Consider the following 18,072-nt stretch of genomic DNA (forward strand, 5'->3'; position numbering starts at 1 on the left):
GAAAAGAGGAACTAAGGAGCACCAAAACTAAAGGGATTTCAGATTTGTGAGTACTGAGTACTTTTTTTTCTGTTTGATGGAAATGTCAATGCATTGAAGTTAGGAGTCGAGGCATATTCCCTGTTGCAATATATGACTTTGATAAAAGGGTTCAAAAGCAAAAGTTTAGGTTAGTGGAGCTGTGGGAGAAAGCAAACTACTCCATTTCTATCTCTTTGATTCATCAAGTCACTTACAGACCATATAGTTTCACTTTCCCTTCCCTCCTGTGTCTTGTCTCTCATTCCACATTGAAACCTTGGGTCAAATTTAAGTTCGTGATCAGCTCCCAGCAAGACCAGGGTAGCAGGTCAACTCTAACGTTCATTGGACAGTCAATAGTGGAGTTGTGATACATTCGCCATTATTAGTAGCAATGAAAACTAATGTAAAGTTGAAACTTTTGTGTTGCTTTTGCAGCTTTAATTTTGGAAAAACTATCACTCTTTTAATAGCTATACAAATAATTTCGTCTTCGACATATTGCTTAGAATTACAAACGTCAAGGTTTGAAAATGGAACTTTATCAAGAATAGAATAATGTTAGATCATTATCGAGTGCATATTTTAAAGAGTCAGGAATACGAGTTGGACTGCATAGAAGTGGAATCATATCTGAAAGGGGGCCATGCATGCAAATAAAGAAAGAAAGGACCAGGCGTGGAAGCCTTGGAGTGTTCACGCCAGTATACCGGGCTCCAAAGAGACAAACAAATCCCAAATACCGAAGAAATCCAGCAGGCTGCAGGGGTGACTGCGAAGTCAACATAACACTCGTTCCTCCAATAAATACATGGACCAACTATCTACCTATTGTGTTATACAAATATATTTTTACTGTAAATTAAGGACTTATTGCCGGAGAAAACAGCCAAAACTTGGCTAAGGAAGAGGCCAAATTTATTGGTGAAGTTCCCGATGCGTTGTCAGATTGAAGTTCCACTTCCAAGTTCCCACCATGCTTTTCAAATGGGGTGAAAATTTTGGGTTCCTGCTAGGGGCATCCATGCTTTGTTGATGGCTTTCAAATACTTGTGTTTGTGTTTTATGAGTCTTGTTATCCGATCAGGCTCACAAGCAGGCTTGTCACAGGTCACGTTTGGGTATAGTGTTTCACACTTGAGTTTAGCAACCGGTATTGACTCGGAAGAATGGGTTTTGTTTTGAAAGCCATATACTGCTCGTCGAGATAGAGAAGTGCCATCCCTCCCTTATCCCCCTTCCAGAAAAGAGAAAGCTCCTTTCGATTGATTCATGCAATGAATGCGCTAAAACCTTTTGTTTGGTTCTTTTCAGCTGCAAGAGGGCAGCAAAGGAAGACATTGGTCACTGTCTCAGTGAGTACAAGGTTAAAAATGAAATGTGAATGTCTAAAATTATGGACCACAAAATCTACACATTGATTGCAACTTTAAAGTCTCACATATAACAAAATTTAATGCCAACTACCAAGTACCCATTGGAGGGAAGTTTTGTTCCAATACGTATTTCGGGTTGAATTCATTTCTCTTGTTTTTAACCATTTAGGGTATTCTCTTAAAGACAACATAATAATAATAATAATAATTATTATTATTATTATTGTTATATATATACACCTTAAAAGACATATTTTAGGAGGACTGTTAAAAAAGATTTTGCATTTAATACACTAGGAACAATCATAATCAAGGTACCAAGTTTAATAACTGTGTGAATTTTTTTTTTTTAAAATATGGTGATTAAATCGGTGCCACAAATCCCTAAGGATAATAAAATAATCAAGACAACAAAATATGAGTTAATTAGACATTTGATATTCGAATTATAGTCAAATTATAGATTTGATACCTAAAGTTTTAATATTCGTACTTAAGCACTCGAACTCTGTTTTTGTCTATCAATTTACAAATAAGACTAACACAATTAATCAAATAGATGATGTGTCCAAAAACAATAAATAAACACATTAATGTCACATTTTATAATTTATTAGATGTTTTGGACATGTTGTCAATTTGACAAACAATGTTAGTCATGTGCGTGAATTAATAAACGAAATAAAAAATTCAAGTATCTAATTGCAAAATATATAAATTTTAGATACTAAATCAAGAATTCAATAATAGTTTAGATACCAACTATGTAATTATCCCCATCATATATATATAAACATATATATATGGTAATGAGTAGATGATTAGTCATGAGAACACCCGAATATTGTCCTTCCATCCAGCATGTCTCCATGACACAGATCAGTTTAGAACTTATCTACATGCTGTGGCATATTCGATGTATAGGGGGAAATCTTCACTGAGTTGAGCACATAAAATGGGCAATGGGGCATTCCCTTTTGGTGATAAGATTGGTTTCAAGCCAAAAAGAAATGTACATGATTAAATTAAGAGATAGCATATACATGCCAACAAGTTAGGCTCTTTTTACTAAAAATTTATTCTATATATGTTTTTAGTTTTAGTTCATCAACGAATTATATGAATATGTTATGCAATGACGAATTCTCATATTCTTTTTCTTTTTCAGACAAGCAAAGAATTATATTACAATTTTGCTTCACATCAAGGAAATTTCAAGTTCGAGTTGTAATATTCCTACTTCGAACAAATGGTAAGGAAAAGAATAATATCTGATGCTTGCATTACAAACGAATCTATGCATATATTATAATTCCAAGTTCAAATCAGGAGTGCAAAAGAATGGTTCAAATTTCACAAATGTGTTATTTTAACAGTATCATTTTCCAATATGACACAAACAGACCTAGTAAAAGTCCTGATATAGGAGTTAAATATTGATCATGTTTCCCAATCAAATTTGTCTGGGGCTGGCAGACATGATCTTTTCAATATTCCAACTCAATTCTCAAGAGAATTTGATCATACAATAAACATCTTGCCTTCACAGAATCCAATCCCATCAATGGCTTTCTTTTGAAAATTTTTTATTCTTCCTGCAAATAATGAAAGATTCAAATCTTCCAAAAGAGAAGCATAATCACCATTTTTTAAAGTTTTAAAAATAACCCATCAAGAGTGGACAAAACACATATCTGACAAACTCAAAAAATGAAGTGGCTCCCCACCATTGTTGGTGAAACATGTACCATTGTTTCAATAAAGATCACCCCATCTTTCCCCATGCAAACAGATTCCAGGGCATTACTACCATGATAGAAAACTTAAATCTGGGAGACAGATATAAAATTGATTTCATATCCGTGCCAGGCACCAAAGGAAAAGTATCACTTAGAAAAATAAAACTTAGGTAGAACTTGACAATTAGACAAAGGGTTTGGTATAATAGCATAGGATGCAAAAATTTAAAAAGGGGGGGTTTGTGACTTAGTTCCACTGAGGATAGTTGGGCTTGCCACTTATACAGGCTGCTTACATGTGGATGCAATAACAGTAATGGATTTTTTGTAGTGTATTTCGGAATGCTCTCATATGCTTTGTTTTACCTGACCCCAAAACAAAGGATGTTGTGCATATGTATGATGTCTTTTCATAATGTAACTAGACGCTAACCATCTTTCCACTTGTCCAAATATTGTGATGTATTAAAACATGTGCAATGGGCAACAGCTGTCAGCATGTCCAAAAGGTTGACTTGTAGACACTGTCAACCACTATTACATTGATTTTTGGAGAGTCTTGGAGTTTGCTAGGACCACTATGGCAGACAGTGACTAAAGCTTTACCTCTCTCTCTCTCTCTCTCTCTCTCTTCATAATATTGGTGCTCTTGTCACACAAGCATGGAGTGTAGTATTCTAAAAGCATGGCTTTAGGACCACATCATGCGGTATTGCATTATAAGTTTGTAACTGCCTTCTTTGGGGGGTTAAGAAGCCTTCATGTGATTTACTGTGGTAGCTTCCTTTGCATGTATTTATATCCAGCTTCTCCCCCTTCCACCATCCCAACTCCCAACACTTTCAAGTGTTCCATCCCTTTCTTTCTTCTCTATTTTTCTCTCTTTTCCCTTGTGTCTCTATTTGTGTCTAAGTGTGAGCATACGTTAAAAAAAGTGTCTCAAGCTGAAACCATGAAGCAAAGTTTTCTTTCTGGTGCTCTTCTTCTCTTCTTCCTAATTCTTATTTCCTCTTCCCATTTATCTGCTCGACTCATAGCAAACAAACAAGGCAAGTTTCTCGATCGGTATCCTTGTCCTCTTTCCTTCTTTACTAATCTAGAAACTAAAGTTCAGCAGATATCTTTTGCAGGAAAAGAAGATGTAGAGCTTAGTAAGATCACAGATAGAGAGGACATTGAACTGATAAATGTAAGCTCAAACTACCTCTTTTTCATCAACTTCGAACCCTATATCCTATAATATTGGCTAAATATCTAATAACGTACTATTGTTTTGGTTTCCCAATGCTTTGCAGCAACTAATGGGGGTGGAAGCATGTGATACTGGAGATGATGAATGCTTGAAAAGAAGAATAGTCTCAGAGGCTCACTTAGACTACATTTACACCCAGCATCACAAGCCTTGATCAGAATTTCCATGCTAAGGATTTGAAGTTCATGTAGCTTCTTCATATTTTTACCTTAGAACCTACATATATAGGTTTGATTTTATTCCATGTATAATTAAGTTCTTCTTTGATCTTCATAGTATGAGAACTGGTAGAATGGGTTTTAAGTTTTAAAATTCTATGTTTGTTACTAAATACTTATGATTAATGTAAGTGTAACACCCAAGTGCAGCTATATATCACTAGATAGTTTTGTCTGTAACTTTTTTCTCTCAAATTTGTGATGCTGATTCCACCAAGCTCATCTTGTTGAGATGTAGTCTGCATGTATACAGAAGATTTAGAGTGTCAGATTTAACCATAGAGAAAAAAACAGAAGCTACAGCCTCGATCAGCAAAGGAAAATGTAAGAGGCAAGCCCCAAGTAGTTCCAGAATTTTATGAGAGGGGTCCAGGGAGAAACTTTAAAGTCTAGCTAGGTCGGTGACTATGGGATTAAAGCAATTAAACAGACAGTTGGGAATTTATGCTCTTGCGAATTTAGTGATCAGATTTCAACTGCATTTCACATTCCGTAGTTGGAAGTGTTAGTTCTAGAGGCGTAGGCCGTAGGCTGCCAGATTCCACAGCTTAGATTAATTATGTTCTTTTGACTAGCTTACTCGGACCACTTCACTTGCGCCTACTCCGATGGCTAGTAAATATCTGTACTGCAAAGCGTATAATATTGAAAGAAACCGTCAATGCAACCTCTTCTTAAGAAACCAGGGTCAAAGAACTATATCAGCATTAAGTTAAAGGTTCTTTTCAAAAATATTCCTCGTGTTTTGAAAAATAGTCTTTTTTATATTTTTAATAAAAAAATAAATTTGGGATAAAATTACGTGTATTGAAATCGATCTAAATATTTAAGTTCGCATCTTAAATCAATTTATATTTTTTAAATTTTTTTTATCAAATTATTTAGTATTTTTTATTAGAAAGAAAACTTTTAAACAATTTAAATATTTTAGAGTAATTTTTGATACATAAAAAAAAAATTTAAGTTTTTTGAACATTTTAAGTATTTTAAAATAATTTTTGATTAAATGATAAGTATTGTGTGATTAATTTTTAAACATAATATGACTTAGGTATTGTTTAAAAATTAATCACATAATATCTAAATATAAGAGATGCAATGATTAAGTTACATAATGCTTAAAAATTAATCTCGTAATATTCAAAAATCAGTTACAATATTTAAAAATCAGTAATACAATACCTAATAAGTAGTAACTAATTAATTTGTTTGCTCGCAGCTAGGTTTAAACTACTAAAATTATACAATGTTCTAATTTACAATTAATTTAACCCCTCAACTTTAAGATTTTATGAATAAAAACTAATAAATTTAAAAACTTAAAACACATACTTTAATATTATCTCTACTCTTTGGATAGCGAGAAAGAATTGGATGACGAGATAAACAGTATTTGACAAGCGAAAAAAATAGAGATTTAATTTTGAAATTTTTATTTGAATGGCGGAATAAAGAAATCGAAATCATTTTAATTTGTTTAAAATTGTTTAAAGGACATTATTATCAAGTCACGTTAAAAATTGTTTAAAAATAATTAAAATATAATAAAAAAATATTTTTTAATTAAACTTATGAAGAGAATTATTTTTCATAATTTTGTCATTAAGTTTTGGAGATAAATGATGAGAAAAATTACATAAATGACTTCATGTTCGAATGCAAACGAAATTAAACTAAGCCACTGCTCTACCACATGCTATTTCTCAACATAGCCAGAGATACAAGAAATAATATTTAATTTATGAAATAACTAGCAGCGTTGGTTGAATCATCCTGGCACTACATGGTTTTCAGACAGACAACCCTTTTCTCCTGTATGGATGTGTACAATTCTAATTTCATCAGCAACCCAACGTTGGTGCCTTAGAAATTCACTTTGATCAACTTGCAGAAAGGATGAGAAGGTAATGTCACCCACGTTAAAATGCTTCCCTGCACACTGCTTTCATGCGACTTATATGAACAAGTTCATCAATTCTAGTGAGAATTATTAAAAGCAACTAAAAGCATTCTGATGAAATTGTTTTACTTCAGTGCGAGATGACGAATCATGAGGGGCGGGGTCCAGTGCCTTAATGTTTTGCTACATTTAGATAAGGCATGGCTTTTCCTGAGATTGATTGATTGATATGGACTTACACAGGATATAGGAACGCAATTTTGTCTGAATGCTGAAAAGACAATGAAATAATACACGTAAGGATATATTTATTCTTTTGTATGAATGAACTGCGTTCGTTGAAGGCACACCTGTCCTGCTTACACATTTCTAGCTACCTAGTGAAACTGTAAGCCTGTAATCATGCGCTCTGAATTAGTCATAAAAATCCATAAACCCCTGATCCACATCTCAGTTTGTGTCCGATAAGTGGCTAGAAGGTGTCAGCAATAGTAAACATAAAATTTTAATTAATACCAAAACTCCCATTCATATATATATATATATACCTCAAATTTTAACAGAAAAGAGCAATTTCTTGAGCAGTCTGATATAAGGGCAATGCGTGTTAAGGCAAAAAAGTGCTTGGAGACTGTTCCAGTCAAGACTCAAGATAATCACAAACATTTGAACTTCAGTGCTACATGCGACTTTGAATTCTTCCTTCTAAGCTTTTAACCGACAACTTTCAGTTGTGAGAGGGAATGAAAACTACCAGTTCTTGTCGATGTTGTTGAAACTCTCTCTTTTTTCATGCTCTCGATCTTTCATTGCCTCTTAAGTACGCAAAAGACTTGCATAGTCACAACACGATAGACACGCAGGGAAACAGACATAACCAGATAGACTAAATGGAAGGGTCCACTTGATCGTTCTGCCTTCATTTTGATAAGATGTTCTGATAGCTGTTAGAAGGACCTTGAAAATTTGTAATTGTACTAATCTTTGTTTCACCTGTGCGGCCTTTGTCCGTCGGGAATAGTGCAAGAGCAAGGATTAGAGGGTGAGTTTGCAGTGACAACACGTCAACACCTCTTCTGGCAACTGATTCCCCAATTCAGAATCAAGAACAGCGTAGGGAAAAAGAACCCAAAACATAGATAAATGTAGAGGTTAAATGGCCAATTTCTTATGCGTATACCTCAACATTTACAAGTCATTGCACACACCAAACCGCACCACAAAAAACGGTTGATCGCGATATCAGGTTGGTTTCCCTACATGTATCTGGGACCAACATGGATGTCTCCCTATCATTCAAAGCAATTTCCTTGACATGCCACATCTTACCAGCAGATGCGGGTATCAAAGTCTGACAAGGACAACATATGATTCAATGCTCCAAGCGTTTTAGCCTTTCTACTTGGATTGCTGTTGAAAACAAAACCCCATTCTCTAGACTGTAAATCTCACAAAATCCAGCAGAGGGTAACTTTTTTTCTTCTCTCTCTTTAAAGACAGGGCAGGTACTTGCTATTTATTATTCTTTCCAGCAGAGAAATTAGTTACAACAGCTGATTATAAGCTAACAAGAGTGAGATAAACATACTATATAATATAAATTCTCCCCCAAGCTTTACTATCAGCGAAGTTGACTGATTTTGAATGTTCATGAGTAGTTGAGTACCTAACGCTTCCAGAAAGCTAACAGTACAAATCAGGATAAACTTTTCAGCGTTAGATGTTAAATTAAGCCCGTTGAATGTGACCAAAACAAGATAAATATATGATAAAGCAATGTAAAAGCTATAAATTACAGAAGCAAACACGCAAGTCTCAGAGTATTTGAGAGTGTCTACTCCATAGAAGGTATAGATGGCAAGCACCATTCTACAAATTTACTTGCAAACAAATTAGCATGAAATTGGCCAGGCAGCCAGGATTAGTAACTAACATTACTTGCGACAGGTCTTATTGATTGTGCATACCTAACCAAAATAAGTGCTCTTCTTCACAACCTGAAAACTTTATATAACATGTTTGGTTGTTTGGTTGGAGGAATGACTAAGCCATTCTCCCTCTACTCCTAAGGAACATATGTTCCTTTGTTTAGTTCCTACATACCCAAAATAAGTTAAAATTAAGAAATAGCTTATACCAACACTCCCATGGTATTAGCTATTCCTTAGTCAAGGAATAGCCTCAAAAAATTACAAAGACCAAAATGTTCTTTATAAGTTTAAAAAATTACATATTATATATTATAAAAAATAATATTTAAATTTTAAAAATTAATTTAAATTATTAATATTTGAACCATAATAACATTTAAATTATAAATAAAATATTAATATTAAATTATATAAAAAATTATTAATTATTAATTATCAATTATTAATATTATTATAAAAAAAGAAAAATTTTAATTTTTAATTGCATATTATAAAAAATAACATTTTAATTTTAAAAATTAATTAATATTATTTATATTTTAATCATAATAAATAAAATACTAATATTTTTAAATGTTATGATTAAATTATAAATAAAATATTAATAATTTAAAGTATTAATGATTAAATTATAAATAAAATATTAATATTTAAATTATTAATTATTAATATTATTATGGAAAGAAAAAAGTTTGAATTTATAATAATATATAATAAAAATATTTTTTTAAAATTAAAAATTGATTAAAATTATTAATATTTTAATCATAATATCATTTAAATTCTTAATGTTTAAAAAATAAAATAAAATAAAAATAAATAATCATAATAATATTTAAATTATAAATTAAATATTAATATTTTAAAATATTAATTATTAAATTATAATTAAAAGGTTAATATTTAAATTATAAATTATAAATATTTTAAATAAATTATAACAAATAATATTTTAAAAATAAAATAAAAATAAATAATCATAATAACATTTTTAAATTATAAATAAAATATTAATATTTTAAAATATTAATGATTAAAATATAAATAAAATATAAATATTTAAATGATCAATTATTAATATTTTAAATAAATTATAAATTATTAATATTAAAAAAATACTATAAATAAAAATAATAATCATATATATAATAAAGAGTATTTTATTTTTTTGTACTCTATTCTTTTTTATTTCAAAGTTATTTTTACTAACCAAACACTATAATAAATCATAATAAATATTCTTAACCTATTCTATTTGTCATGTCAAACTACGTAATAACTATCCTCATTTTATTCTATCTTCACATAATAATTATTTTATTTTATTTTTATATATTCCGCTAACCAAACGTAACCTTAATTGATAAAATTCTAATCATATGAAGACGAGAATTGTTTTGACACCCAAGATTTGCAACAAATAGAATCTAAACCCTCAAATCCTATAAAGGAATTCTTGTGATAGTGAGAAAAAGCATTGCAAATAATTAAAATGATGTATCAGAGATGGCGGGGAGCAAGATCGGAATCGTTCCTGAAGTATTGAGTGTCGTGACAAGAAAAAAAAATAAGAAAAGGACATTTAGAGAATGTAGAAGAGAATAAGAGAGAAGTTAGAGAGAAGTTTTAGGTGAGAATATGATCTAGAGATTTGAAGTCTTCAAATAAATTGTGCAAGCTCCATATATAGTGCTAGAAGTGGCAATTACTCAAAAATAAATTTAATGTGTCTAATGAATGACATTATTATGAAGAGTTTTAATGTGACTAATAGTTTCTATAATCTATTATGTGGATATTAAAATGGGAACTTTATAGCATATAATAAATAACAATTAGAAAATTATTATGTAATTGTTAAAGTAATTGGATATAAGAAGAGTTATTCTTAAGTAAAAGATAATAGAGAAAAATTATACGAGAATAAATTAAGAAAAAAAGGTGTAAGTGAACAAGTATAAGAAAAGAAGCCATTACAAGAGAACAAGGTAAAGGTGAGAGAGAAACACTTATAATTCAAGAAAATGTTAAGAAGAATACATTTTTAACTATCTCTATATTTGAATTACCAAATCAAATTCTTCGAAACATGTCAATAAAAATTAACCTGTGAACCTTGTCACTTATTTCGAGTTGTTTTCACAGTCATTTGTATAAAGTGATTATTCTATGCAAAGTAGTTATTCCACTTATATTAGTTATTCTGCAAGGAATAATATCCCGTTTATTTTAATTGTTCCGTGTGAAATAATACTTCACTTGTTTTAATTGTTCTGTGTAAAGTCATGTTTCACTTATTCTAATTATTCTCATTATTCTCTATACAACATTAAATTGTAAAACAACTCTAAAAAGAATAGATGCTAATCAATTATCTGTAAATCCTAAATTATAATCCTCCTTTCTTTGCATACAAAAGACAAGCCTGCTTCTTTATGTTTTTTTTGGCTTCTTTAGTGGCATGCAACAGATAAAAGCAAGGCATTAGTTAATACAAAGGATGTGTGAAGCCAAAAACAACAGTAAAATCCAATTCTTTTCTAGAGGTGAGAAATGAACGTCATGCACGAATGTCCACTGATTCGTTTAAAGGCCTGTACCATGTCCAAACTACATTGCCTTTGCAGCTACATCTAAAGAAAGGGCAGTAAAATATCAGAACAATTAGTTCAAAGGCAACCCATAGCAAATCTCAATGTCCACTGATTCAGACTTGTGGATAACGATGGTGTATTAAGGATGTTGGAACAAGATTCCACGATGGTTGCAATAATAAATAGTGAAATTTATGATATATAATTGGTCTGCATGCTCGTAAAAGAGTTGCATCAAGATACATTCACATAAATGCAGCAAAACTGATCACTTATTTCATTTGTCGTCAGTAATTATAGTAGTAGCCCTGCATTGCAATGAGAGTCATGCCTTTATGACTACAGAAAGAGGAAATTAATTTATTTTTCAATTCAACTAAATGAACATTGGTGGGATCCCTTGCTCTCTGGTTTTAACGAATTATTCTGCATAATTAACAATAATGAATTACACATAATAGATGCACCTAGCATAAAATAAACCATAATCATAATTTTTGCAATGCTATACACCAACTTTTAAATTATTAAATTAATGAACCTTCTTCGGAGGAAAAAAATGATTAATTTCTTAATGTTCTTTGAATAACATGCATGCAAAAATAACTTTTAGAGTGGACAAAACAACGAAGAACAACAAAAATTAAGTTAACCCATTTTTTTCATTTGGAAAAAAAATTAAATTAAATATTTTAAATAAAAAAATACCTACACTTTTCATTAAATTAAGGGCTTGCCTACAAAATCAGTCATCTCTTTACATTGCTTGATGGATTCTGTTTGGTTGTACTTTGGACCAGTTAGTATTTATGGGCCTGGCTAAACAAACTTTTTGAACCCAGCTTATATCAATTTGGGTCTCAGCCCAATTTCTTGTGATCCTCTTTGAGACTTGTTGCATGAGGGGAGAGGGCAACAGTCCTTCCAAGATGCTCTAAAGCTTTGAGGAAAAGTCATTCTTTTGAAATAATTATTCTTTAAGATAAAGAGAAAATTTTTTAAAGAATAAAGAGATAATGGTTTAGCCATTCCTCCAACTAAACATGTCGTAATACTTACTTTTATGGTGTAAAATGTGATTATTACCCCATTAAGACACAACTTCTTGGCAAGTCACAATTATAGAACAAACCTTTGTCAAAAGCACCCTTGCCATGGAACGATATTAACTTTAATAAGGTCATTATCAAAGCTTTAGCATCCCCACATGAGATAATGATTCCAACTTATGTCAACTTGGGAATACAATTAGAATGAATAACCATATTTTACTAACATGGGTACGGAGTTTGGAATCCACCCTAATAATAATTGGAAACAATGGACAAATCTTTGACAATGTTGGTTTGGATATTGTTTTGGAGATTTGAGATTATTAAAAAGTAAGTCATATACCTAGTATTTTTTTTCTAATTTGGTTAAATTATAAAATACCATGTGATTTGAGATAAAATATATTTGTTCATTGAGATTTAAATGTGACATTTAATTATTATGTATTTATTTCTGTTACCCATTAACTTAACACCATTAATTTTATTTTCAAGAATTTTCAATTTTTTTAAAATTTTTATTTTATTATTAATATTTTTTTAATGAACTAAGAGATATTCTAGTTATTTTATTTTTAACCATGTCAAGAAAATTTTAACAAAATAAACATAAGATAATTAAATGTCAAATTTTAAATATCAATGAGTAAATTTATTTCGTCCCAAACTACTAGTACTTTTGTGTTTTCAACTAATTATTACACCTCAACAACTTTAGTGTGTAACATTATAAATACATATTTATGCAGGAGTGGAGCTAGCTAACTTTTATTAGGGACAAAAGATGAAGATGAATAATGTATAAAATATAAATAATTAAATACGATATGCAAGATTAATAATTTTTTCTTATATAATCACTATTGTTTAAAAGCTAAATACTCAAAGATAATTTTCTTTCAACTAAAATCATTGAGAACGTATAATAAAAAAATATATAGTAAGTAGAATATAGAACTATATAACAAAAAAGAAAAAAGAAGAACATAATAGATGATTTATAGAAATTTGAAGAAGAAAATCTTTAAAAACTTAAAACATATGATCAAATAGAACAAAATTGAAAAAATAATAAAATATTAAAAAATAAACAATATAAAAAAATAAAAGATTAAAAAAAAGTTTATCTCCATGTAATTTTACAATGAAAGGATAAAAGAGAAGGGAAAGAGAAAAAAAAATGAAAAGAGATGTGAAGAAACTTAAAAGGAAAAACATTTAAAAGTTAGGATGAAGTTAAATAAATTTATAGGGACATTTATTATTTTTTATTTGAATTAATAATTCAATAAAAAATTATTTCATGGCTGATTAAAAAATATATGTAATATATAAAAAGCTTTAAAATTTTTAGAAGGAGCCATAAAGGTACACCCTGCCGTGTATTCACGTAGATATATATACATACATACATACATATATATATATATAATAATTTTTGAATACACTAAATTTTAAGACATCATACAAGTAAAAACGTGGTTATTATATTTGCAGAAATATCATGAAATTGCAAATTTCTATACATGTTTGGAGATGTTATTTTTGTGTTTAAGAAGAGGTGGGTACCCCTCTTCAACACTTAAGAATTGAATGGAAAGAAAGTTTTCATTTCCCTAATAGTTTCTGGTGTGCAACTTTCCAATTTGATTCACAACCAAATTCTGTTAAGGAAAGAGAGGCGAGGTTCAATAAATCAGCGTCCAAATGAAACAAACAAAAAAAAAAAAAAACCTTGCTCTGTAGCTTTTTCAGGAGGGACCACTCCATGCATTGAAGAGATAGCAACAGTAATCCCAGCTTTTAGGCATTTTAGCTGGTTTGGTAGATCAATCCAAGACAAAAATACTTGCTTATTTCTTTATTGGCCTATATACAGTATCCACTCTCTTATCAGAAAGCTTAGTACTAATATAATATATATATATATATATTTAGTTTAATAAAAATCATTTGTAATTATATCTGAATATTTAATTCATTAATTAATATATGAAGTCCGAATCTCCCTCTCCCTATTAAAATAAAAATAATTTTCAACTAATCTTTGGGGTGTGGCTGCTAATCGGATTTATCAAAGTGGTTTTGTTTATATTAATTTGGTGATTTTTTTGGCCTGTTTTCACTTTGTTCATTAGCTAACTTTTCCTCGTAAAACTGTGAGGACCCCACTAATTAAAAAGGACGAGAAAAGGCACACAAGGGAGGGTCAATTTCTGACTATTTCTAGACAATATGCTGACTAATTTAAATAAAAATATAATATAAAGTTTCTTCTTTGAATGGCTATTGAGATGATGAGATCAAGTATATTTTGACAATTGGTAAAATTAAAAAAATGTGTGGAGTTAGGCTCATTAGCATCTCTTATAAAATGGAAATAATATTTTGGATAATTTATTTAAATAAACAAATTATTAAATTTTTTAATAAAATATTTTTTACCGAAAAGATTTTCATTCCGTAAGTTATTTTCCCAATACCTAACGGAATCTAGACACGGATGATGAATTATTATTATAAAAAAGATGGAAATTTCTTGATGGAGTTACTAAAAATTAATTTTTTAAAAATAATTATCCTCCTTTGGAAAGGAAAGAAAACAAAAGATCACACAAAACAAGCTTTCCAGAAAAGGACACCATTCTATTTGCAAACACAAGAGAAACGCCCAAGGCCAAGGGCGTAAACCCGGTGACAAGTTTTTGTTCTCATCGGTTACTTACGTGCCACTACCATGTCCAACACCCAATCATCTTTCGCCACGGATGCAATGACTGGTAGCCAACATGCCACGTCACTAAAGCACCAAAGTATCCCATGTCTTGTTTTTTTTCCTCTCATTTCCATTATCTCATAGCTATAAATCGAAATTCCAAGAATATAAAAACAAAATGCTACTATTAAATACGGAAAGATTATCGAGCATGCTTTAGCTTGTTTGTTTCTTTTCTCTCTCTCAGTTACTATTCATTTTTTTCTCTCTTGAATTTTCTTGGAAAAATTTGGCAAAGCCTTGTGAGATGTGAAAGGAAAGGGAACCTGGGTTCTTTTGCTTGACTCCCAAAATGGCTTCTTTGTGCTGCAATAATCAGGTAAGAGATTCTTGCTTTAGTAACGCACACCATGGAAGATCATGTTCCAAAGCTCAAGCATGTCTTCAAAAGATTCTTCATATTATTTCAACTATTCCACCACCGTGTCAAAATATCCCAAACCCTTTCAAGAAGGGAGGGTTTGATATTGACTTAAACTTAAGGTTAGGGTCTTTTCTCAATGATGATGAGAGTGAAGAAAAATCTGAGTCTTTAGCCGAGAACAGCTTCGTCGGCAAAAACCCAGATGGAGAAGAAGAAGAAACTGAAGAAATTCAAGAGAAAACAGCTACAGCTACAGCCACTGATGTTTCTTCTGATGTCACGGAAATGCAAAAAAGCGACGAGTTTAAAACCGGTACTGACGGTCAAGTTAAAACGGCGGCAGCGTTCACTGATTCTTTGGATTTACTTATAGAAGCGGCAGAGATGATTTCAGACAGGGATTATTGTGTGAGTGAAAAGGATAAGGAAGTTGAAGAGGTTGAAGAAAGTGGTGGCTCAATGAAAAGGAATAAGGACGACACTTCGGTTAACGTTGAAGAAGAAGGGCTCGGGGAATTTGAAGATATATCGCCGGTGGTTAGATCAAAGAGAGGGAGAAGTCAGGTTTTGCCACACAGGTTTAGAGACTCGGTTTTGGAGCCATGGAAGAAGCGACCACAGAGATCAGCAGCAGCAGCAGCAGCCGTGGTTTCAAAGAAGAAACGGAGGTCGAGGTAAAAAAAAAAAAAAATTAAAAAGAAAGCCGTAAAAAAAAAAGTGATTTTTTTTTTACTGTTTACGTGTTGGAGGGTTTTATGGGAGTTACTACGAAGTGGCAGAAAGAGATGGCCTTTGGTAAAGGAGAAAATCAGGAACTATGGTGTCTGTCAACTGTCAAAGGTAAATGCAGACTGCAGAATGTTAAGTTGGGTGACAGAGATGTTTTTTTTTTTCTTGTCTTTTTTTTTTGTAGCTATTAATGCAGTATTGAATTATATTATCCAGTTGTAGATTTTGACAAAGTATAAATCCTTTAGCTTATCTTTTTAATTTTTCAATTCCTTTTGTCTGTGATAATTTTCGGGTGTCAGCACTGGCTTAAAGTATGAGGAGAATCTTTTTCCTTGTAATAATGTGTTTAATGAGTAAACGTCATGCTCTTCACTAAACTGAAAACTGGTTTATGTCTATCACTCTGCGTCTACAACTATGTCTAGACATGGTTATTGGCTTTGAAATTGAAGGAGTACTAGTGAATTTTTCATTTGTGCTTGAAGACAACTGAAAGGTCAATTGTCTCACTCTGTCGTGTGAAGCTCCCCAGGTTAGGAAAAACAGTGTCACATGTTTCAAAGTAAGGGCCCAGTTCCTGAACCCAAACTTTTCCCTCACGTTCTTTTTACAATTTTATTTTTCCCGGAATTGGGTTTTTTCTCCTCAGTATATTACAATGATCAATGATGTTTACTACTATAACCGACTGCAAAATTTAAATGACACTGTAAGATTCACTGGTTTTGGTTAAGTGAATGTCTGAAAAGAAAACACCCTAGCTATTAGTACAAACTCTACCGTAAGTCACCGCGCACCGCAGAAAGCAGCTATCCCTCGTCCTCGTGGAAGCGGACCGAAGGATATATAATGGTTTTTTCCTTCATCTTCTGCTTTTGAACTCGGCTTCCAAGAAACTGTACGTTCTCTTTGAAATATAAAAAGAATTTGCCTGCCAAGGGTCAAAGGTACAGAAGCGAAAAAGCCGCAGCAGCCAGTATTAGAATCTAGAAGCCTAGTCAAAACGACGTCGTACTGAATTCAGTCCAGAAATTTAAAGCTCATCATAGGACCCATATCATCATCATTATGATGATCAGATAAAGCAAGGGTCATATTTTTTTTTTCCCTTCCACGTGATCATATTTTTATCGTCACTGCTCGCTATCCGTCCTTCCGCATGCACCACGTCATTTATATTAACCCCATTAACCCTCTCGTCTCATTTGACTCTTCAACAACTTTCTAGGGGAGAAGTCAGAAATACATTATATACAGAAAGGAGGGAAGAAACAAGAGAGAAGCAAGGGAGAAGCGACAAAGAATGAAGGAATTAATTAAGGAAAGAGATTGGTTTTTGCGTGGTGCCTTTCAGAATTTGGCGTGTCTTTCTTTCTTGTGATTTTGCAGAAACTGATGAAGAAAAAACTGTTCAAATTCTAGCTATAGCGGATCGGATCGCTGATGAATTAAAAGGAAAGGGGGCTTCGTCTTCTTTTTTATCTTTTATTCGCTTTTTCTTTCCTGTGTTACATCAATGGATTCGAATAAATTCCTTGGTGGTAAAGGAGGAGGATATTCGAAAGCTCACATGTGCTTGCAAAAGATCCTTAGCATCATCTGCTCTATTCCTCCAAATCAACAAAACTCAAAAGCCAACCCATCTTTTCATCGTCAACTTCTTCAACTTGATTCTTCCTCCGCCTCATCAAGCTCCCAGGATAAGGCCCAATCTTTTGGTAATCAGGGTTTCCTTATTGACTTGAACTTGGAGTTGACTTCTTCACCTGAAACTGAAAGCAATTCGGATGCTATTGAAGCCAACTCAAATCAAGAGAAAAATGAAAACGAAGAGAAAAGAAACCCAGTTCCTGAAATCGACGTTGAAGATGAAAAGAAGGAAACGGAGCCGTTTTGCAGGAGCGAGCTCGGACAGGAGGGGGGTTCTTTAGCTAATTTGCTTATTGAGACAGGGGATCTAAGTTCGGCAAATGGAGAGTTGGAACGTGGTGGACTCAGTAGCGAGTTGGAAACTCAGGAGATAAACGGGAAGGAATCGATGGAGAAAGGGAGAGACTGTAGGGTGGCAGATTTATACGGACGTTCCGACGAGGCTTCGCAGGTGGTCAGAACGAAAC

At 32.0% G+C, this 18,072-nt stretch overlaps 2 protein-coding genes across 2 annotated transcripts; both read left to right on the top strand.

Moving 5' to 3' along the window:
- Positions 1 to 3,885: 3,885 nt before the first annotated feature.
- Positions 3,886 to 4,786, top strand: LOC18590395 (putative phytosulfokines 6). The gene is made up of 3 exons (XM_007015880.3): positions 3,886 to 4,185; positions 4,267 to 4,325; positions 4,432 to 4,786. The coding sequence occupies exons 1-3, from the start codon at positions 3,927 to 3,929 to the stop codon at positions 4,540 to 4,542; spliced, it is 429 nt and encodes a 142-aa protein (XP_007015942.1). The 5' UTR covers positions 3,886 to 3,926; the 3' UTR covers positions 4,543 to 4,786.
- Positions 4,787 to 14,990: 10,204 nt separating this feature from the next.
- Positions 14,991 to 16,221, top strand: LOC148761032 (uncharacterized). Its single transcript, XM_088810406.1, has one exon. It carries the CDS (start codon positions 15,152 to 15,154, stop codon positions 15,899 to 15,901), a length of 750 nt encoding a protein of 249 aa, XP_088666532.1. The 5' UTR covers positions 14,991 to 15,151; the 3' UTR covers positions 15,902 to 16,221.
- The last annotated feature ends 1,851 nt before the right edge of the window (positions 16,222 to 18,072 follow it).

Source organism: Theobroma cacao, chromosome 9 (assembly GCF_053813885.1).
Source record: "Theobroma cacao isolate CCN51 chromosome 9, ASM5381388v1, whole genome shotgun sequence".
NCBI classification, from domain to species: Eukaryota; Viridiplantae; Streptophyta; class Magnoliopsida; order Malvales; family Malvaceae; genus Theobroma; species Theobroma cacao.